The following is a 23,186-nucleotide window of genomic DNA, read 5'->3' on the forward strand; positions in this document are numbered from 1 at the left end:
CGAAAGAAATGACCTCGCGACAATACATTTTAATAGAAAGTTGGCAAAAATAGATAAGATCTTGCTACCATGGAAAGGTAAATACCTGTCTATTTGTGGACAACTCACCCTGATTAACTCTTTAGTCATATCTCAGTTTACCTATTTGCTTATGGCCTTGCCTACACCTAGCGACTTGTTTTTTAAATTATATGAGCAACATTTATTCCATTTTATTTGGAACGGCAAGCCAGACAAAATTAAACGGGCCTATTTACAGTGGGGAGAACAAGTATTTGATACACTGCCGATTTTGCAGATTTTCCTACTTACAAAGCATGTAGAGGTCTGTAATTTTTATCATAGGTACACTTCAACTGTGAGGGACGGAATCTAAAACAAAAATCCAGAAAATCACATTGTATGATTTTTAAGTAATTAATTTGCATTTTATTGCATGACATAAGTATTTGATACATCAGAAAAGCAGAGCTTAATATTTAGTACAGAAACCTTTGTTTGCAATTACAGAGATCATACGTTTCCTGTAGGTCTTGACCAGGTTTGCACACACTGCAGCAGGGATTTTGGCCCACTCCTCCATACAGACCTTCTCCAGATCCTTCAGGTTTCGGGGCTGTCGCTGGGCAATACGGACTTTCAGCTCCCTCCAAAGATTTTCTATTGGGTTCAGGTCTGGAGACTGGCTAGGCCACTCCAGGACCTTGAGATGCTTCTTACGGAGCCACTCCTTAGTTGCCCTGGCTGTGTGTTTCGGGTGATGTCATGCTGGAAGACCCAGCCACGACCCATCTTCAATGCTCTTACTGAGGGAAGGAGGTTGTTGGCCAAGATCTCGCGATACATGGCCCCATCCATCCTCCCCTCAATACGGTGCAGTCGTCCTGTCCCCTTTGCAGAAAATTATCCCCAAAGAATGATGTTTCCACCTCCATGCTTCACGGTTGGGATGGTGTTCTTGGGGTTGTACTCATCCTTCTTCTTCCTCCAAACACCGCGAGTGGAGTTTAGATCAAAAAGCTATATTTTTGTCTCATCAGACCACATGACCTTCTCCCATTCCTCCTCTGGATCATCCAGATGGTCATTGGGAAACTTCAGATGGGACATGCGCTGGCTTGAGCAGGGGGACCTTGCGTGCGCTGCAGGATTTTAATCCATGATGGCGTAGTGTGTTACTAATGGTTTTCTTTGAGACTGTGGTCCCAGCTCTCTTCAGGTCATTGACCAGGTCCTGCCGTGTAGTTCTGGGCTGATCCCTCACCTTCCTCATGATCATTGATGCCCCACAAGGTGAGATCTTGCATGGAGCCCCAGACTGAGGGTGATTGACCGTCATCTTGAACTTCTTCCATTTTCGAATAATTGTGCCAACAGTTGTTGCCTTCTCACCAAGCTGCTTGCCTATTGTCCTGTAGCCCATCCCAGTCTTGTGCAGGTCTACAATTTTATCCCTGATGTCCTTACACAGCTCTCTGGTCTTGGCCATTGTGGAGAGGTTGGAGTCTGTTTGATTGAGTGTGTGGACAGGTGTCTTTTATACAGGTAACGAGTTCAAACAGGTGCAGTTAATACAGGTAATGAGTGAAGAACAGGAGGGCTTCTTAAAGAAAAACTAACAGGTCTGTGAGAGCTGGAATTCTTACTGGTTGGTAGGTGATCAAATGCTTATGTCATGCAATAAAATGCAAATGAATTACTTAAAAATCATACAATGTGATTTTCTGGATTTTTGTTTTAGATTCCGTCTCTCACATTTGAAGTGTACCTATGATAAAAATTACAGACCTCTACATGCTTTGTAAGTAGGAAAACCTGCAAAATCGGCAGTGTATCAAATACTTGTTCTCCCCACTGTATATAATGAATATGAATTCGGAGGGCAGAAATTATTAAATATTAAAGCATTAGACCTCTCACTAAAGGCTTCAGTCATACAAAAGTTATACTTAAATCCGAACTGGGTCTCTAGCAGATTAGTAGGAATGTCTCACGCCATGTTAAAGAATGGCCTTTTTCCCTTTATTCAGATTACAACCTCTCACTTTCGGGTATTTGAAAATGAAATCATCTCCAAAATATCTCTATTTTTAAAACAAGCCATAGAAAGTTGGTTGCAATTTCAGTTTAATCCACCAGAAAAGACAGAACAAATATTAGAACAAAGATTATGGTTAAAACAAAATATACTAATTGATTAAAAAAACAATATTTTTGGAAAGAATGTTTAAAAAAAGGTATAATCTTTGTAAATTATATCATAAATAGGACTGGTGGAGTTATGTCACACATGCAGCTAACAAAATATATGGAAATGTCTGCTCTACTCAATACTACAACCAACTAATTGCAGCATTACCGCAAAAATGGAAGAGGAAAGTGGAAGGTGGAGAAAGTAAGGAACTTGTCTGTCGGCCCTGCATTAAAGACCAAAATTGCCTAAAGAAAATTGTGATAAATAAAAAAGTATACCAGTTTCATTTTAAGGACCAAAAAAATTGACAGCTGTGCCATATAGTTGGGAAGAGATTTTCGATGTACCGATTCAATGGCACATGGTTTATGAACTGATACACAAATCAAAGCTGGTTTCAAAACTTAGAGTTTTACAATTTCAATTATTATACAAAATTCTTGCAACCAATAATTTTATTTATTTATGGGGGATACAACCATCCCAGTTCTGCAGATTTATAATTTATATATCCCCCATATTTATTTTAAATATGGGGGATTGGAAATGATGCAAACAATTACAGTGATGGAAGCCACAATCTATCTGCAATATTAAAGCTGATCTACCCCCTAAGAAAATAAATTTAAAAAAAGAACAAGAGATGGGAGGGGAGGGGAGGGGACCAGGACCCAGTGAGACTGAGATACAACCCATCTGGCCTGGGGTAAGAACAAGAGAGGGTTCCCCTACTCATCCCATGGCCCATATTCATAAAGCGTGAAAGAGTAGGAGTGCTGATCTATGAATCAGATTCCCCTCTGTCCATGTAATCTTATTCATTGTGATCTAACAGGCAAAAGTGATCAGCACTCCTACTCTGAGAGGCTATGGCCCCTGCTCTGGCTTATTCTAGCCATTTTAGAAGCTTTACACAGTGACAGGAAGTCTAGAATGTAGAATGTAGAATGTAGCATAATGAGCTATACATACTAACTGACTTCTCTCTCTCTCTCTCTCTCTCTCTCTCTCTCTCTCTCTCTCTCTCTCTCTCTCTCTCTCTCTCTCTCTCTCTCTCTCTCTCTCTCTCTCTCTCTCTCTCTCTCTCTGTCTCTGTCTCTGTCTCCCTCTCTGTCTCTGTGTCTCTGTGTCTCTCTCTCTCTCTCTCTCTCTCTCTCTCTCTCTCTCTCTCTCTCTCTCTCTCTCTCTCTCTCTCTCTCTCTCTCTCTCTCTCTCTCTCTCTCTCTCTCTCTCTCTCTCTCTCTCTCTCTCTCTCCTCCTTCCACTCTCTCTCCTCCCTTCCCCTTTCTCCCTCTCCAGTCGGATGGTTTTCTGAAGGACAACAACAATGCAGCTCAGAGACTGTTGGACGGTGTGAACTACATCTCCCAGAGTGTGTCAGAGCTCAGTGTGAAACCTGCCAAAGCTGTCACTTCCTGGCTCACCGACCAGATCGCCCCGGCCTACTGGAAACCCAACTCCCTTATCTTGGTACGTGGTCCTCACAGCCATCTGGTCATACTGATATAGACACAGCATGGATCCAACATGGCTGACATATGCATTTTCAGAACCAACATGGAGATGCAGTGACTCACTGGCAATGAAGGTTATTGGAGGGTTGTAGTGCAGAAGTTTTTAAAGCATCTGTCTGTCTGTCTCTCCCCGCTCCCTCTCTTTCGCTCTCTCTTTCTTTCTCTGTTTTATTAAGAGGTATGTAGGGCAGTCAGATGTACTCCATTCCAAGCCAGTGATTCCCTGAGTTCTCATGCCTCAGCTGTGCAGTGAACATGTTTAGACATGTCCATGCTGTCTTGGATTATTGTTTATGACTGTGTAAAGACTATCCATTGCTCCTATGACTGTGTAAAGACTATCCATTGCTCCTATGACTGTGTAAAGACTATCCATTGCTCCTATGACTGTGTAAAGACTATCCATTGCTCATATGACTGTGTAAAGACTATCCAATGCTCCTATGACTGTGTAAAGACTATCCATTGCTCCTATGACTGTGTAAAGACTATCCATTGCTCCTATGACTGTGTAAAGACTATCCATTGCTCCTATGACTGTGTAAAGACTATCCATTGCTCCTATGACTGTGTAAAGACTATCCATTGCTCCTATGACTGTGTAAAGACTATCCATTGCTCCTATGACTGTGTAAAGATTATCCATTGCTCCTATGACTGTGTAACGACTATCCATTGCTCCTATGACTGTGTAAAGACTATCCATTGCTCCTATGACTGTGTAAAGATTATCCATTGCTCCTATGACTGTGTAAAGACTATCCATTGCTCCTATGACTGTGTAAAGACTATCCATTGCTCCTATGACTGTGTAAAGACTATCCATTGCTCCTATGACTGTGTAAAGACTATCCATTGCTCCTATGACTGTGTAAAGACTATCCATTGCTCCTATGACTGTGTAAAGACTATCCATTGCTCCTATGACTGTGTAAAGACTATCCATTGCTCCTATGATGGTGTAAAGACTATCCATTGCTCCTATGACTGTGTAAAGACTATCCATTGCTCCTATGACTGTGTAAAGACTATCCATTGCTCCTATGACTGTGTAAAGACTATCCATTGCTCCTATGACTGTGTAAAGACTATCCATTGCTCCTATGACTGTGTAAAGACTATCCATTGTTCCTATGACTGTGTAAAGACTATCCATTGCTCCTATGACTGTGTAAAGACTATCCATTGCTCCTATGACTGTGTAAATACTAGCCATTGCTCCTATGACTGTGTAAAGACTATCCATTGCTCCTATGACTGTGTAAAGACTATCCATTGCTCCTATGACTGTGTAAAGACTATCCATTGCTCCTATGACTGTGTAAAGGCTATCCATTGCTCCTATGACTGTGTAAAGGCCAGCCATTGCTCCTATGACTGTGTAAAGGCCAGCCATTGCTCCTATGTGTGCTTGTGTTTTGAGCCTATGATATACCTGTCCTCTCTGTGTCTCTGTAACAGAAATGTGCTAAGTGCAGTGAGGTGTTCCAGGACAACGATACTAAGCACCACTGCCGTGCCTGCGGAGAGGGCTTCTGTGACGGCTGCTCCTCCATGAACCGTCCTGTTCCAGAGAGGGGCTGGGGGCTCGCCCCCGTACGGGTCTGTGATGCCTGCTTCCATAACCGGGGCATCTCAGAAGGTAAGGACATGTTGTATATCTAACATGATGTTTCTACAGTTATCCTATGATGTCCCAATAGGTCTTTAAATAATACTCTTAGATTTACATTTACATTTTAGTCATTTAGCAGACGCTCTTATCCAGAGCGACTTACAGTTAGTGAGTGCATACATCATTTTTTTATACTGGCCCCCCATGGGAATCGAACCCACAACCCTGGCGTTGCAAACGCCATGCTCTACCAACTGAGCTACATCCCTGCCGGTCATTCCCTCCCCTACCCTGGACGACGCTGAGCCAATTGTGCGCCGCCCCATGGGTCTCCCGGTCGCGGCCGGCTACGACAGAGCCTGGATTCGAACCAGGATCTCTAGTGGCACAGCTACCACTGCGATGCAGTGCCTTAGACCACTGCGCCACTCGGGAGATAAACCTGGATGCCATAGGAGCTAAGGCTGGGAATTGGGCTGGGACCTCTCAGTACGATATTATCATGATACTTACTGTAGGTGCCGATACGATCCTGTACTGTATGTGTTGCGATTCTATACTGTGATTTTATCGCGATTCAATGTTCCAAACATATCGCTCACCATATGTCTGCAGCAGAGAGACAAGAGAGAGCCATGAGAAAAACAAGTTTTGATCTGTCAGGGAAATAAAAGGTGCTGGTACATCCAACTAGCACAAAAATAATGTTGCGATGTTGTCAAAACCATTTAATATATCGTCAAAAATAATATCCCGATATTTAACTGTATTGATTTTTCCCCCATCACTAATATGAACATCAAATTTAGTCGGGAAATCGTGTTTCCTGCTCTTACTATCTGATTGACATATCTTATAAATTAATATGTGAAACATAAATCTGTGGTTGTTTTGTCCTTACTTCTTTCTGTGTGTGTGCGTGTGCGCGTGTGTGTGCGTGTGTGCGTGTGTGCGTGTGTGTGCGCGTGTGTGTGCGTGTGTGCGTGTGTGTGTTGTAGAGCTGCTGGATGCAGCGTTGGAGGAGGAGGAGGGAGGGACACTCAGTAGGAGAGTAGGAGAGGCTGTTCAGAATACACTAGGAGCTGTGGTCACCGCTACATACATCCCTCTGGGTGAGTACTGTAGTCTAGACGACTCTGTGGTCACCGCTACATACATCCCTCTGGGTGAGTACTGTAGTCTAGACGACTCTGTGGTCACCGCTACATACATCCCTCTGGGTGAGTACTGTAGTCTAGACTACTCTGTGGTCACCGCTACATACATCCCTCTGGGTGAGTACTGTAGTCTAGACGACTCTGTGGTCACCGCTACATACATCCCTCTGGGTGAGTACTGTAGTCTAGACGACTCTGTGGTCACCGCTACATACATCCCTCTGGGTGAGTACTGTAGTCTAGACTACTCTGTGGTCACCGCTACATACATCCCTCTGGGTGAGTACTGTAGTCTAGACTACTCTGTGGTCACCGCTACATACATCCCTCTGGGTGAGTACTGTAGTCTAGACGACTCTGTGGTCACCGCTACATACATCCCTCTGGGTGAGTACTGTAGTCTAGACGACTCTGTGGTCACCGCTACATACATCCCTCTGGGTGAGTACTGTAGTCTAGACTACTCTGTGGTCACCGCTACATACATCCCTCTGGGTGAGTACTGTAGTCTAGACGACTCTGTGGTCACCGCTACATACATCCCTCTGGGTGAGTACTGTAGTCTAGACGACTCTGTGGTCACCGCTACATACATCCCTCTGGGTGAGTACTGTAGTCTAGACGACTCTGTGGTCACCGCTACATACATCCCTCTGGGTGAGTACTGTAGTCTAGACGACTCTGTGGTCACCGCTACATACATCCCTCTGGGTGAGTACTGTAGTCTAGACGACTCTGTGGTCACCGCTACATACATCCCTCTGGGTGAGTACTGTAGTCTAGACGACTCTGTGGTCACCGCTACATACATCCCTCTGGGTGAGTACTGTAGTCTAGACGACTCTGTGGTCACCGCTACATACATCCCTCTGGGTGAGTACTGTAGTCTAGACGACTCTGTGGTCACCGCTACATACATCCCTCTGGGTGAGTACTGTAGTCTAGACGACTCTGTGGTCACCGGTCTGGAGAGAGGGGAGATGTCCACACGTGTGTTCGTCTGTGCATTCATACTGCCATCAGATGGTAATGGAGAAGTACTGCACTTCATACTGCCATCAGATGGTAATGGAGAAGTACTGCACTTCATACTGCCATCAGATGGTAATGGAGAAGTACTGCACTTCATACTGCCATCAGATGGTAATGGAGAAGTACTGCACTTCATACTGCCATCAGATGGTAATGGAGAAGTACTGCACTTCATACTGCCATCAGATGGTAATGGAGAAGTACTGCACTTCATACTGCCATCAGATGGTAATGGAGAAGTACTGCACATGTAAACCATTGTAGCTACATCACATCATATCAGAATGGCAGTCTTTGGGTAGTGATAGTCAATAAGAATGTAATGTAATGTCACTGCATCAACAGTGTGTGTCTGTCCTCAGTAAGAGATGTAAAGTCAATAAGATATACAAGGCTTAATAGAGGCTTAAAGGTGCTAAACATTTTATTTGCAGAATTTCAGAAAATGTCCATAATACATGCCCTGACGAATTGAGGCTGTTCTGAGGGCAAAAGAGGGGGTGCAACTCAATATTAGGAAGTGTTTTGTACACCAAGTGTATACACACTACCAGTCAAAGGTTTGGACACACCTACTCATTCAAGGGTTTTTATTTTATTTTTGACTATTTTTTACATTGTAGAATAATAGTGAAGACATCAAAACTATGAAATAACACATATGGAATCATGTAGTAACCAAAAAAGTGTTAAACAAATATATAATATATATATTTGAGATTCTTCAAATAGCCACCCTTTGCCTTGATGACAGCTTTGCACACTCTTGGCATTCTCTCAACCCGCTTCATGATGTAGTCACCTGGAATGCATTTAAATTAACAGGTGTGCCTTCTTAAAATATCATTTGTGGAATTTCTTTCCTTCTTAATGCGTTTGAGCCAATCAGTTGTGTTGTGACAAGGTGGGGGTAAAAGACCAAGTCCATATTATGGCAAGAACAGCTCAAATAAGCAAAGAGAAATGACAGTCCATCATTAATTTAAAACATGAAGATCAGTCAATATAGAACATTTCAAGAACTTTGAAAGTTTCTTCAAGTGCAGTCGCAAAAACCATCAAGCGCTATGATGAAACTGGCTCTCATGAGGACCACCACAGGAATGGAGTTACCAGAGTTACCTCTGCTGCAGAGGATAAGTTCATTAGCGTTACCAGCCTCAGAAATTGCAGCCCAAATAAATGCTTCACTGAGTTCAAGTCACAGACACATCTCAACATCAACTGTTCAGAGGGGACTCTGTGAATCAGGCCTTCATGGTCGAATTGCTGCAAAGAAACCACTACTAAAGGACACCAAAAGGAAGAAGAGACCTGCTTGGGCCAAGAAACACGAGCAATAGACATTGGACCGGTGGAAATGTGTCCTTTGGTCTGGAGTCCAAATTTGAGATTTTTGGTTCCAACCGCTGTGTCTTTGTGAGACGTGGTGTGGGTGAATGGATGATCTCCGCATGTGTAGTTCCCACCGTAAAGCATGGAGGAGGAGGTGTTATGGTGTGGGGGTGCTTTGCTGGTGACACTGTCTGTGATTTATTTAGAATTCAAGGCACACTTAACCAGCATGGCTACCACAGCATTCTGCAGCGATACGCCATCCCATCTGGTTTGGGCTTAGTGGGACTATAATTTGTTTTTCAACAGGACAATGACCCAACACACCTCCAGGCTGTGTAAGGGCTATTTTACATAGAAGGAGAGTGATGGAGTGCTGCATCAGATGACCTGGCCTCCACAATCCCCCGACCTCAACCCAATTGAGATGGTTTGGGATGAGTCGGACGGCAGAGTGAAGGAAAAGCAGCCAACAAGTGCTAAGCATATGTGGGAACTCCTTCAAGACTGTTGGAAAAGCATTCCAGGTGAAGCTGGTTGAGAGAATGCCAAGAGTGTGCAAAGCTGTCATCAAGGCAACGGGTGGTTTGTTTAACACTTTTTTGGTTACTACATGATTCCATATGTGTTATTTTATAGTTTTGATGTCTTCACTATTATTCTACAATGTAGAAAAAATATATATTTTTAAAGAAAAACCCTTGAATGACTGGTACTGTATATTATGGACATTTTCTGAAATTACAATGCAATAATTCTACAAATAAAATCCTATGTCTAACACCTTTAAAGGAAAGGTTCACCCATTTTGAATGTTATGTAGTTTTTGTGCATCTCTGAGAGATGTTCTATCAATTCCCCGGGGTCATTTCATATTTGCATGTGTATCTGAGCTATTGCTGTTCAAGCAGGAAGAGATACAGCTGGTATGATGAGCTTTGCATCATATGTGATATACATCATTCAATATAAACTGTGATGGATGGGTCACTTTGACATAGCCATATGTCCTCGCAAAACTGTGACGTGACGTGTGTGTGTGTCTCTGTGTCTGTCTGTGTTTGCGTGCGTGCGTATGTCCTCTCCGCTCCCCCTCTCTGGTCCTCTCCGCTCCTCCTCTCTGGTCCTCTCCGCTCCCCCTCTCTGGTCCTCTCCGCTCCCCCTCCCTGGTCCTCTCCGCTCCTCCTCTCTGGTCCTCCCCGCTCCCCCTCTCTGGTCCTCTCCGCTCCCCCTCTCTGGTCCTCTCCGCTCCCCCTCTCTGGTCCTTCCCGCTCCCCCTCTCTGGTCCTCTCCGCTCCCCCTCTCTGGTCCTCCCCGCTCCCCCTCTCTGGTCCTCTCCGCTCCCCCTCTCTGGTCCTCTCCGCTCCCCCTCTCTGGTCCTCCCCGCTCCCCCTCTCTGGTCCTCTCCGCTCCCCCTCTCTGGTCCTCTCCGCTCCCCCTCTCTGGTCCTCTCCGCTCCCCCTCTCTGGTCCTCTCCGCTCCCCCTCTCTGGTCCGCTCCGCTCCCCCTCTCTGGTCCTCTCCGCTCCTTCTCTCTGGTCCTCTCCGCTCCCCCTCTCTGGTCCTCTCCGCTCCTCCTCTCTGGTCCTCTCCGCTCCCCCTCTCTGGTCCTCTCCGCTCCCCCTCTCCGGTCCTCTCCGCTCCCCCTCTCCGGTCCTCTCCGCTCCCCCTCTCCGGTCCTCTCCGCTCCCCCTCTCTGGTCCTCTCCGCTCCCCCTCTCTGGTCCTCTCCGCTCCCCTTCTCTCCGGTCCTCTCCGCTCCCTCTCTCCGGTCCTCTCCGCTCCCCTTCTCTCCGGTCCTCTCCGCTCCCCCTCTCTGGTCCTCTCCGCTCCCCATCTCCGGTCCTCTCCGCTCCCCCTCTCCGGTCCTCTCCGCTCCCCCTCTCCGGTCCTCTCCGCTCCTCCTCTCCGGTCCTCTCCGCTCCCCCTCTCTGGTCCTCTCCGCTCCCCCTCTCCGCTCCACCTCTCCGCTCCCCCTCTCTGGTCCTCTCCGCTCCCCCTCTCTGGTCCTCTCCGCTCCCCCTCTCTGGTCCTCTCCGCTCCCCCTCTCTGGTCCTCTCCGCTCCCCCTCTCTGGTCCTCTCCGCTCCCCCTCTCTGGTCCTCCCCGCTCCCCCTCTCTGGTCCTCTCCGCTCCCCCTCTCTGGTCCTCTCCGCTCCCCCTCTCTGGTCCTCTCCGCTCCCCCTCTCTGGTCCTCTCCGCTCCCCCTCTCTGGTCCTCTCCGCTCCCTCTCTCCGGTCCTCTCCGCTCCCCCTCTCTGGTCCTCTCCGCTCCCCTTCTCTCCAGGTCTGGTGAAGGATGCAGCTCGTCCAGCCTACTGGGTTCCTGACCAGGACATCCGGTGCTGCTGTGAGTGTCAGAGAGACTTCTCCTCCCCGCGTCTCTCCATCCACCACTGCAGGGCCTGCGGCCAGGGCGTGTGTGATGACTGCTCCCCTGAACGCAGAGCGGTGCCCTCTAGGGGCTGGGACCACCTGGTGCGCGTCTGCAACACCTGCCGCCAGAAACCTGGGGATCTCTAGCAGGAGACAGGGAGAGAGAGAGACAGAGAGAGAGGGAGGGAGGGAGGGAGGGAGGGAGGGAGGGAGGGAGGGAGAGAGAGAGAGAGAGAGAGAGAGAGAGAGAGAGAGAGAGAGAGAGAGAGAGAGAGAGAGAGAGAGAGAGAGAGAGAGAGAGAGAGAGAGAGAGAGAGAGAGAGAGAGAGAGAGAGAGAGAGAGAGAGAGAGAGAGAGAGAGAGAGAGAGAGAGAGAGAGAGAGAGAACACATTGGCATCCTATTTCCTATGGGCCCTGGTCTAAAGTAGTGCACTATATATGGAATAGGGTGCCATTTGGGACACAGCCAGAGACAGTCCAGGGTTGTGTGCATTACGTATGAAATTGAAGAAAATGTTCCAAAACGTACTATTTGTACTAGTCCGATAAGAAACACTCATTTTTGTTTTTAGCTTCTAAACGTTTTCCTACGGTGTGCCCTAATGAACACGACCCAGGTTCTACCTAACAGCTGTGGAACTGGAGCGTTTGGAACTCATGGAACACCCCTCTCTCTGTGGCTGCAGTGGTTCAGCCCAGTTTAGAAGGGAATTCTTCTTATTCATTGTGATGTCACCCCGTACGTCAGATGTCCTGACTTGTCCTTAGTTCTTCCGTCCTTACACTACACCTTTCATCCCTTTACTACACACTGTTTCACTTTATCATGTCTATATTAACGTATGAACAGAACTGGCTAGCGGGAGAGAGAGATGAAGAGAGACGGGGGGGAGAGAGAGATATATACAGGGAGAGAGAGACGGAGAGAGAGAGAGAGAGAGATGAAGAGAGACGGGGGGAGAGAGAGAGAGATATACAGGGAGAGAGAGACGGAGAGAGAGAGAGAGAGAGATATACAGGGAGAGAGAGACGGAGAGAGAGAGAGAGAGAGAGAGATGAAGAGAGACGGGGGGGAGAGAGAGAGAGATATACAGGGAGAGAGAGACGGAGAGAGAGAGAGAGAGAGATGAAGAGAGACGGGGGGAGCGAGAGAGAGCGAGATATACAGGGAGAGAGAGACGGAGAGAGACGGGGAGAGAGAGATGGGGAGAGACGGGGAGAGAGAGAGAGAGAGAGAGAGAGAGAGAGAGATATACAGGGAGAGAGAGAAGGAGAGAGAGAGAGAGATGGGGGAGAGAGAGAGAGAGAGATATACAGGGAGAGAGAGGAGAGAGAGAGAGAGAGAGAGAGAGAGAGAGAGAGAGAGATACAGTGAGAGAGAGAGAGATAGAGAGATGAAGAGAGAGATAATGTGCTTGCTAATAAGCAGAAGTCATTCCTGTATGTAGCATTTTGTCCTGTCAGATCGGTTTATATTAATGAACGCAGAAGAAATCAGAAATCCTTGAATGACAGTCTATCACTAGTCACTAGTAGAGCACCTGCAACTGTACTGTACCTGACAACAATACCTGATGCCACCTGGCTAAGAGGAACTAGGAGAGAACAATACCTGATGCCACCTGGCTAAGAGGAACTAGGAGAGAACAATACCTGATGCCACCTGGCTAAGAGGAACTAGGAGAGAACAATACCTGATGCCACCTGTCTAAGAAGAACCAGGAGAGAACAATACCTGATGCCACCTGGCTAAGAGGAACTAGGAGAGAACAATACCTGATGCCACCTGGCTAAGAGGAACCAGGAGAGAACAATACCTGATGCCACCTGGCTAAGAGGAACCAGGAGAGAACAATACCTGATGCCACCTGGCTAAGAGGAACTAGGAGAGAACAATACCTGATGCCACCTGGCTAAGAGGAACTAGGAGAGAACAATACCTGATGCCACCTGGCTAAGAGGAACTAGGAGAGAACAATACCTGATGCCACCTGGCTAAGAGGAACTAGGAGAGAACAATACCTGATGCCACCTGGCTAAGAGGAACTAGGAGAGAACAATACCTGATGCCACCTGTCTAAGAGGAACTAGGAGAGAACAATACCTGATGCCACCTGTCTAAGAGGAACTAGGAGAGAACAATACCTGATGCCACCTGTCTAAGAGGAACTAGGACAGAACAATACCTGATGCCACCTGTCTAAGAGGAACTAGGAGAGAAGAGGAGGTACATCAGAGAAGAAAGACGATCTGGATCACTTGGCTCTAGTCTTGTCACTTTGGTCCTCATCCTTCAGCGTCACGCTTGTCATGGCTTGTACTCCCTTTCCATCTTTGATCCTTGGCTTGAAGAAGAGAAATCACAGCCCTTAATGTAGCAGCATAGATGCATTCCATGTTTATGATGATTAGGTTAAATAACTACCGATATATTGTTGGAAGCTGAGTGGTTGTATATGTTGATTTAAACACACGATAATAGAATAGCCCTCGTCGATTTGGTTTCATTTGACATATAGGAAAATTTTTACTATAATGGGGAAAATAATTGATTTGTTTAGTATAAAATTGCCTCTTTGTTTTTAAACAGTCCACACTACAATACTACTCTCACTGAGTGATGTCATCAGATTGACTGTAGAGAACATTGCTGAAATGGAACCATAGAATCAAATGATGAGAATTAGAACCATTCTAATTCTATGGTGGGAGCTGCTTTCACAGAGTGACTGGCCCGCAACACAGGATGTAGAATCATATGGAAGGATATGAACACACTGTGGAGCCTCAAACATAATATACAGTACATTCATAGTGTATAATATCACATATAAAGCAAGTAATCGTTACACTATCATCTCCGGCTGTGTAGCAGCCAGCTGTGCTCAATATGATTAGCTGCAATTATGTAGCCTGGTCCCAGATCTGTTTGTGCTGTCTTGCCTACTCGTATGGGCAACAACCAAAGGAGTTGGCAAGACAGCACAAACAGATCTGGGACCCAGGCTAACAAGTATGGGGTAGGAGCAGAGTAACTGACTAGCATCATGGAATCAGCTTGTAGATAAACTGGAACATTGTAAAGTTCTAGAACCTTCAACAGAACAGTGATCATGATGATTCATCTCAACTGATAAAGGAAACCAGGACAGAATACTGAAGATATCAGACTAAAGATAAATACCGTTATGTTTACTACACCGTGAATGCTTATGTAATAAACTTGACAACCTCAATGTGTGTTTGTTTGTTTGTGTGTGTGTGCGTTTGTTTGTTTGTTTGTGTGTGTGTGTGTGTGTGTGTGTGTGTGTGTGTGTGTGTGTGTGTGTGTGTGCGTGCGCGCGTGCGCGCATGTAAACTGTGTATATGATTGTGATCATAGAAATTGCAGATTGCTTATGTGAGGTTTGGACAATCCATCCCCTTAACCAGAGTATTTTCTTATAATAATTTCAAAAGACACCCATTCAATCACATTGGATAAAATACATTGTTTGAATGATATCCATAACTCAAAAAGTAGTAACCTGAATTTGCATAACTTTTTAAGAGAAGTTAAGTCCTGTAACCTACCAGCCATCAGCAGTAAGGTCCTGTAACCTACCAGCCATCAGCAGTAAGGTCCTGTAACCTACTGGCCATCAGCAGTAAGGTCCTGTAACCTACTGGCCATCAGCAGTAAGGTCATGTAACCTACCAGCCATCAGCAGTAAGGTCCTGTAACCTACCGGCCATCAGCAGTAAGGTCCTGTAACCTACCGGCCATCAGCAGTAAGGTCCTGTAACCTACTGGCCATCAGCAGTAAGGTCCTGTAACCTACTGGCCATCAGCAGTAAGGTCCTGTAACCTACTGGCCATCAGCAGTAAGGTCCTGTAACCTACTGGCCATCAGCAGTAAGGTCCTGTAACCTACTGGCCATCAGCAGTAAGGTCCTGTAACCTACTGGCCATCAGCAGTAAGGTCCTGTAACCTACTGGCCATCAGCAGTAAGGTCCTGTAACCTACCAGCCATCAGCAGTAAGGTCCTGTAACCTACCAGCCATCAGCAGTAAGGTCCTGTAACCTACTGGCCATCAGCAGTAAGGTCCTGTAACCTACTGGCCATCAGCAGTAAGGTCCTGTAACCTACTGGCCATCAGCAGTAAGGTCCTGTAACCTACTGGCCATCAGCAGTAAGGTCCTGTAACCTACTGGCCATCAGCAGTAAGGTCCTGTAACCTACTGGCCATCAGCAGTAAGGTCCTGTAACCTACTGGCCATCAGCAGTAAGGTCTTGTAACCTACCGGCCATCAGCAGTAAGGTCCTGTAACCTACCGGCCATCAGCAGTAAGGTCCTGTAACCTACCAACCATCAGCAGTAAGGTCCTGTAACCTACCGGCCATCAGCAGTAAGGTCATGTAACCTACTGGCCATCAGCAGTAAGGTCCTGTAACCTACTGGCCATCAGCAGTAAGGTCATGTAACCTACTGGCCATCAGCAGTAAGGTCCTGTAACCTACTGGCCATCAGCAGTAAGGTCATGTAACCTACTGGCCATCAGCAGTAAGGTCCTGTAACCTACCAGCCATCAGCAGTAAGGTCATGTAACCTACTGGCCATCAGCAGTAAGGTCCTGTAACCTACCGGCCATCAGCAGTAAGGTCCTGTAACCTACCAGCCATCAGCAGTAAGGTCCTGTAACCTACCGGCCATCAGCAGTAAGGTCCTGTAACCTACCAGCCATCAGCAGTAAGGTCCTGTAACCTAACAGCCATCAGCAGTAAGGTCCTGTAACCTACCAGCCATCAGCAGTAAGGTCCTGTAACCTACTGGCCATCAGCAGTAAGGTCCTGTAACCTACCAGCCATCAGCAGTAAGGTCCTGTAACCTACCGGCCATCAGCAGTAAGGTCCTGTAACCTACCGGCCATCAGCAGTAAGGTCCTGTAACCTACCGGCCATCAGCAGTAAGGTCCTGTAACCTAACAGCCATCAGCAGTAAGGTCCTGTAACCTACCAGCCATCAGCAGTAAGGTCCTGTAACCTACTGGCCATCAGCAGTAAGGTCCTGTAACCTACCAGCCATCAGCAGTAAGGTCCTGTAACCTACCGGCCATCAGCAGTAAGGTCCTGTAACCTACTGGCCATCAGCAGTAAGGTCCTGTAACCTACCGGCCATCAGCAGTAAGGTCCTGTAACCTACCGGCCATCAGCAGTAAGGTCCTGTAACCTACCGGCCATCAGCAGTAAGGTCCTGTAACCTACCGGCCATCAGCAGTAAGGTCCTGTAACCTACCGGCCATCAGCAGTAAGGTCCTGTAACCTACTGGCCATCAGCAGTAAGGTCTTGTAACCTACTGGCCATCAGCAGTAAGGTCCTGTAACCTACTGGCCATCAGCAGTAAGGTCCTGTAACCTACCAGCCATCAGCAGTAAGGTCCTGTAACCTACCGGCCATCAGCAGTAAGGTCCTGTAACCTACCGGCCATCAGCAGTAAGGTCCTGTAACCTACCGGCCATCAGCAGTAAGGTCCTGTAACCTACCGGCCATCAGCAGTAAGGTCCTGTAACCTACCGGCCATCAGCAGTAAGGTCCTGTAACCTACCAGCCATCAGCAGTAAGGTCCTGTAACCTACTGGCCATCAGCAGTAAGGTCCTGTAACCTACCGGCCATCAGCAGTAAGGTCTTGTAACCTACTGGCCATCAGCAGTAAGGTCTTGTAACCTACCAGCCATCAGCAGTAAGGTCCTGTAACCTACTGGCCATCAGCAGTAAGGTCCTGTAACCTACCGGCCATCAGCAGTAAGGTCCTGTAACCTACCGGCCATCAGCAGTAAGGTCCTGTAACCTACCAGCCATCAGCAGTAAGGTCCTGTAACCTACCGGCCATCAGCAGTAAGGTCCTGTAACCTACCGGCCATCAGCAGTAAGGTCCTGTAACCTACTGGCCATCAGCAGTAAGGTCCTGTAACCTACCGGCCATCAGCAGTAAGGTCCTGTAACCTACTGGCCATCAGCAGTAAGGTCCTGTAACCTACCGGCCATCAGCAGTAAGGTCCTGTAACCTACCAGCCATCAGCAGTAAGGTCCTGTAACCTACTGGCCATCAGCAGTAAGGTCCTGTAACCTACTGGCCATCAGCAGTAAGGTCCTGTAACCTACCGGCCATCAGCAGTAAGGTCCTGTAACCTACTGGCCATCAGCAGTAAGGTCCTGTAACCTACCGGCCATCAGCAGTAAGGTCCTGTAACCTACCAGCCATCAGCAGTAAGGTCCTGTAACCTACTGGCCATCAGCAGTAAGGTCCTGTAACCTACTGGCCATCAGCAGTAAGGTCCTGTAACCTACCGGCCATCAGCAGTAAGGTCCTGTAACCTACTGGCCATCAGCAGTAAGGTCCTGTAACCTACTGGCCATCAGCAGTAAGGTCCTGTAACCTACCGGCCATCAGCAGTAAGGTCCTGTAACCTACCAGCCATCAGCAGTAAGGTCCTGTAACCTACTGGCCATCAGCAGTAAGGTCCTGTAACCTACTGGCCATCAGCAGTAAGGTCCTGTAACCTACCGGCCATCAGCAGTAAGGTCCTGTAACCTACCGGCCATCAGCAGTAAGGTCCTGTAACCTACTGGCCATCAGCAGTAAGGTCATGTAACCTACTGGCCATCAGCAGTAAGGTCCTGTAACCTACCGGCCATCAGCAGTAAGGTCCTGTAACCTACCAGCCATCAGCAGTAAGGTCCTGTAACCTACTGGCCATCAGCAGTAAGGTCCTGTAACCTACTGGCCATCAGCAGTAAGGTCCTGTAACCTACCGGCCATCAGCAGTAAGGTCCTGTAACCTACCAGCCATCAGCAGTAAGGTCCTGTAACCTACCGGCCATCAGCAGTAAGGTCCTGTAACCTACTGGCCCTCAGCAGTAAGGTCCTGTAACCTACCGGCCATCAGCAGTAAGGTCCTGTAACCTACCGGCCATCAGCAGTAAGGTCCTGTAACCTACTGGCCATCAGCAGTAAGGTCCTGTAACCTACCAGCCATCAGCAGTAAGGTCCTGGAGTCTCTGCCATGCCCACCAGACAGGCTGAAGTCAAGAAAACACAAACAATCCATTGTATCTGATGACTGACTACCACACAACAGACTTGTCTTTTAGTATTCATGTTGAACTAAACAACTAAAAGGTTGATACACCACATGTGGATGAAGGATACATGACGTGTGAGTCAGGGTGAGTGACGGAGGCCCAGCAGATTGAGTTCACCTTAAACACAAGTAGAAATCAGTTATAGCATAAGCATAACACAGTTACAACACAGATATAACATATATAACAGGTACACCACATATCCGCTCCCTCCTCAGCCCCAGTCCTCTCCCTCCTCAGCCTCTAGTCCTCTCCCTCCTCAGCCTCTAGTCCTCTCCCTCCTCAGCCCCTAGTCTTCCCCCTCCTCAGCCCCTAGGCCTCTCCCTCCTCAGCCCCTAGTCCTCTCCCTCCTCAGCCCCTAGTCCTCTCCCTCCTCAGCCCCTAGTCCTCTCCCTCCTCAGCCCCTAGTCCTCTCCCTCCTCAGCCTCTAGTCCTCTCCCTCCTCAGCCCCTAGTCCTCTCCCTCCTCAGCCTCTAGTCCTCTCCCTCCTCAGCCCCTAGTCCTCTCCCTCCTCAGCCCCTAGTCCTCTCCCTCCTCAGCCTCTAGTCCTCTCCCTCCTCAGCCCCTAGTTTTCCCCCTCCTCAGCCTCTAGTCCTCTCCCTCCTCAGCCCCTAGTCCTCTCCCTCCTCAGCCCCTAGTCCTCTCCCTCCTCAGCCCCTAGTCCTCTCCCTCCTCAGCCTCTAGTCCTCTCCCTCCTCAGCCCCTAGTCCTCTCCCTCCTCAGCCTCTAGTCCTCTCCCTCCTCAGCCCCTAGTCTTCCCCCTCCTCAGCCTCTAGTCCTCTCCCTCCTCAGCCCCTAGTCCTCTCCCTCCTCAGCCCCTAGTCCTCTCCCTCCTCAGCCCCTAGTCCTCTCCCTCCTCAGCCCCTAGTCCTCCCCCTCCTCAGCCTCTAGTCCTCTCCCTCCTCAGCCCCTAGTCCTCTCCCTCCTCAGCCCCTAGTCCTCTCCCTCCTCAGCCTCTAGTCCTCTCCCTCCTCAGCCCGTAGTCCTCTCCCTCCTCAGCCCCTAGTCCTCTCCCTCCTCAGCCTCTAGTCCTCTCCCTCCTCAGCCCCTAGTCTTCCCCCTCCTCAGCCCCTAGTCCTCTCCCTCCTCAGCCCCTAGTCCTCTCCCTCCTCAGCCCCTAGTCCTCTCCCTCCTCAGCCCCTAGTCCTTGAGTTCTCATCTCAATAAAGCTTCTTTATGGTTAAAGGGGAAATCTGCTGTTGCTACATCAACTTTTGGACTGTAAGCTTGTTTTACTCCAATGTTTGTAAACAAAGTCAATGTAAACTAACACTATATAGCCTCAAAACATGGTTAAAACCAGTGCTTGACTGAGCTGGGCCGGGGCTGTCCTGTGCTCCATACAGGCAATTCTAATTTGGGGTGAAATGCGTACCAGGCCCTTTAAAAACAAAGTAGCCTATCACCCGCCCAGATTCACACACCGAGGCAAAAAAAGGTTGATAAAAGGGGAATGAAGGCGGGATCTGCATTGAATAGCAATCGGGAGTGGGCATTCATTTCCTGATTCCGCTTTGTTCAAGTTTATTTGCTGCTAGTCTGTGAATCTGTGTGTTACGGTGCACTGTTCCAGATTGAAAAATGCACCAGCCTGAACGCTCATGCTCTACCAACTGAGCTACAGGGGACTTATACCGTTGAAGTCGGAAGTTTACATACACCTTAGCCAAATACATTTAAACTCAGTTTTTCACAATTCCTGACATTTAATCCTAGTAAAAATTCCCTGTTTTAGGTCAGTTAGGATCACCACTTTATTTTAAGAATGTGAAATGTCAGAATAATTGTAGAGAGAATGATTTATTTCAGCTTTTATTTCTTTCATCACATTCACAGTGGGTCAGAAGTTTACATACACTCAATTAGGATTTGGTAGCATTGCCTTTAAATTGTTTAACTTGGGTCAAACGTTTCGGTTAGCCTTCCACAAGCTTCCCACAATAAGTTGGGTGGATTTTGGCCCATTCCTCCTGACAGAGCTGGTGTAACTGAGTCAGGTTTGTAGGCCTCCTTGCTCGCACACGCTTTTTCAGTTCTGTCCACACATTTTCTATAGGATTGAGGTCAGGGCTTTGTGATGGCCACTCCAATACCTTGACTTTGTTGTCCTTAAGCCATTTTGCCACAACTTTGGAAGTATGCTTGGGGTCATTGTCCATTTGGAAGACCCATTTGCGACCAAGCTTTAACTTCCTGACTGATGTCTTGAGATGTTGCTTCAATATATCCACATAATTTTCCTTCCTCATGATGCCATCTATTTTGTGAAGTGTACCAGTCCCTCCTGCAGCAAAGCACCCCCACAGCATGATGCTGCCACTCCCGTGCTTCACGGTTGGGATGGTGTTCTTCGGCTTGCAAGCCGCCCCCTTTTTCCTCCAAACATAACGATGGTCATTATGGCCAAACAGTTCTATTTTTGTTTAAATAGACCAGAGGACATTTCTCCAAAAAGTACGATCTTTGTCCCCATGTGCAATTGCAAACCGTAGTCTGGCTTTTTTATGGCGGTTTTGGAGCAGTGGCTTCTTCCTTGCTGAGCGGCCTTTCAGGTTACGTCGATATAGGACTCGTTTTACTGTGGATATAGATACTTTTGTATCTGTTTCCTCCAGCATCTTCACAAGGTCCTTTGCTGTTCTGGGATTGATTTGCACTTTTTGCACCAAAGTAAGTTCATCTCTAGGAGACAGAACGCGTCTCCTTCCTGAGCGGTGTGATGGCTGCGTGGTCCCATGGTGTTTATACTTGCGTACTATTGTTGTACAGATTAACGTGGTTCCTTCAGGCGTTTGGAAATTGCTCCTAAGGATGAACCAGACTTGTGGAGGTCTACAAATTTTTTTATGAGGTCTTGGCTGATTTCTTTTCATTTTCCCATGATATCAAGCAAAGAGGCACTGAGTTTGAAGGTAGGCCTTGAAATACATCCACAGGTACACCTCCAATTGACTCAAATTATGTCAATTAGCCTATCAGAAGCTTCTAAAGCCATGACATCATTTTTCTGGAATTTTCCAAGCTGTTTAAAGGCACAGTCAACTTAGTGTATGTAAACTTCTGACCCACTGGAATTGTGATACAGTGAATAATAAGTGAAATAATCTGTCTGTAAACAATTGTTGGAAAAATTACTTGTGTCATGCACAAAATAGATGTCCTAACCGACTTGCCAAAACTATAGTTTGTTAACAAGAAATTTGTGGAGGGGTTGAAAAACAAGTTTTTCCTAAGTGTATGTAAACTTCCGACTTCAACTGTACATACAGTGGGGAAAAAAAGTATTTAGTCAGCCACCAATTGTGCAAGTTCTCCCACTTAAAAAGATGAGAGATGCCTGTAATTTTCATCATAGGTACACGTTAACTATGACAGACAAATTGAGAATTTTTTTTACAGAAAATCACATTGTAGGATTTTTTATGAATTTATTTGCAAATTATGGTGGAAAATAAGTATTTGGTCACCTACAAACAAGCAAGATTTCTGGCTCTCACAGACCTGTAACTTCTTCTTTAAGAGGATCCTCTGTCCTCCCCTCGTTTCCTGTATTAATGGCACCTGTTTGAACTTGTTATCAGTATAAAATACACCTGTCCACAACCTCAAACAGTCACACTCCAAACTCCACTATGGCCAAGACCAAAGAGCTGTCAAAGGACACCAGAAACAAAATTGTAGACCTGCACCAGGCTGGGAAGACTGAATCTGCAATAGGTAAGCAGCTTGGTTTGAAGAAATCAACTGTGGGAGCAATTATTAGGAAATGGAAGACATACAACACCACTGATAATCTCCCTCGATCTGGGGCTCCACGCAAGATCTCACCCCGTGGGGTCAAAATGATCACAAGAACGGTGAGCAAAAATCCCAGAACCACACGGGGGGACCTAGTGAATGACCTGCAGAGAGCTGGGACCAAAGTAACAAAGCCTACCATCAGTAACACACTACGCCGCCAGGGACTCAAATCCTGCTGTGTCCCCCTGCTTAAGCCAGTACATGTCCAGGCCCGTCTGAAGTTTGCTAGAGTGCATTTGGATGATCCAGAAGAGGATTGGGAGAATGTCATATGGTCAGATGAAACCAAAATATAACTTTTTGGTAAAAACTCAACTCGTCGTGTTTGGAGTACAAAGAATGCTGAGTTGCATCCAAAGAACACCATACCTACTGTGAAGCAGGGGGGTGGAAACATCATGCTTTGGGGCTGTTTTTCTGCAAAGGGACCAGGACGACTGATCCGTGTAAAGGAAAGAATGAATGGGACCATGTATCGTGAGATTTTGAGTGAAAACCTCCTTCCATCAGCAAGGGCATTGAAGATGAAACGTGGCTTGGTCTTTCAGCATGACAATGATCCCAAACACACCGCCCGGGCAACGAAGGAGTGGCTTTGTAAGAAGCATTTCAAGGTCCTGGAGTGGCCTAGCCAGTCTCCAGATCTCAACACCATAGAAAATCTTTGGAGGGAGTTGAAAATCCGTGTTGCCCAGCGACAGCCCCAAAACATCACTGCTCTAGAGGAGATCTGCATGGAGGAATGGGCCAAAATACCAGCAACAGTGTGTGAAAACCTTGTGAAGACTTACAGAAAATGTTTGACCTGTGTCATTGCCAACAAAGGGTATATAACAAAGTATTGAGAAACTTTTTGTTATTGACCAAATACTTATTTTCCACCATAATTTGCAAATAAATTCATTAAAAATCCTACAATGTGTATTTCTGGAATTTCTTTTCTCATTTTGTCTGTCATAGTTGACGTGTACCTATGATGAAAATTACAGGCCTCTCTCATCTTTTTAAGTGGGAGAACTTGCACAATTGGTGGCTGAC

General features: G+C 47.0%; 1 protein-coding gene and 1 long non-coding RNA gene across 2 annotated transcripts in view; both read left to right on the forward strand.

Moving 5' to 3' along the window:
- Nucleotides 1–11,393, forward strand: part of LOC311106990 (zinc finger FYVE domain-containing protein 1-like) — a 31,918-nt gene extending 20,525 nt beyond the window's left edge. Inside the window, exons 9-12 of the mRNA XM_084149415.1 lie at nt 3,494–3,664; nt 5,170–5,350; nt 6,322–6,435; nt 11,131–11,393. Coding sequence (XP_084005541.1) covers nt 3,494–3,664; nt 5,170–5,350; nt 6,322–6,435; nt 11,131–11,366 — 702 coding nt within the window. The 3' untranslated portion in view covers nt 11,367–11,393. The remainder of the gene's footprint in view (nt 1–3,493; nt 3,665–5,169; nt 5,351–6,321; nt 6,436–11,130) is intronic.
- A 6,224-nt stretch (nt 11,394–17,617) lies between these two features.
- On the forward strand, nt 17,618–17,925 carry LOC311106467. The gene is made up of 3 exons (XR_014610332.1): nt 17,618–17,662; nt 17,756–17,817; nt 17,880–17,925. It is a non-coding gene; the product is annotated as an uncharacterized lncRNA (long non-coding RNA).
- Nucleotides 17,926–23,186: the final 5,261 nt, after the last annotated feature.

This window comes from Coregonus lavaretus, assembly GCF_964263955.1.
Source record: "Coregonus lavaretus genome assembly, chromosome: 31".
Classification (NCBI taxonomy): Eukaryota; Metazoa; Chordata; class Actinopteri; order Salmoniformes; family Salmonidae; genus Coregonus; species Coregonus lavaretus.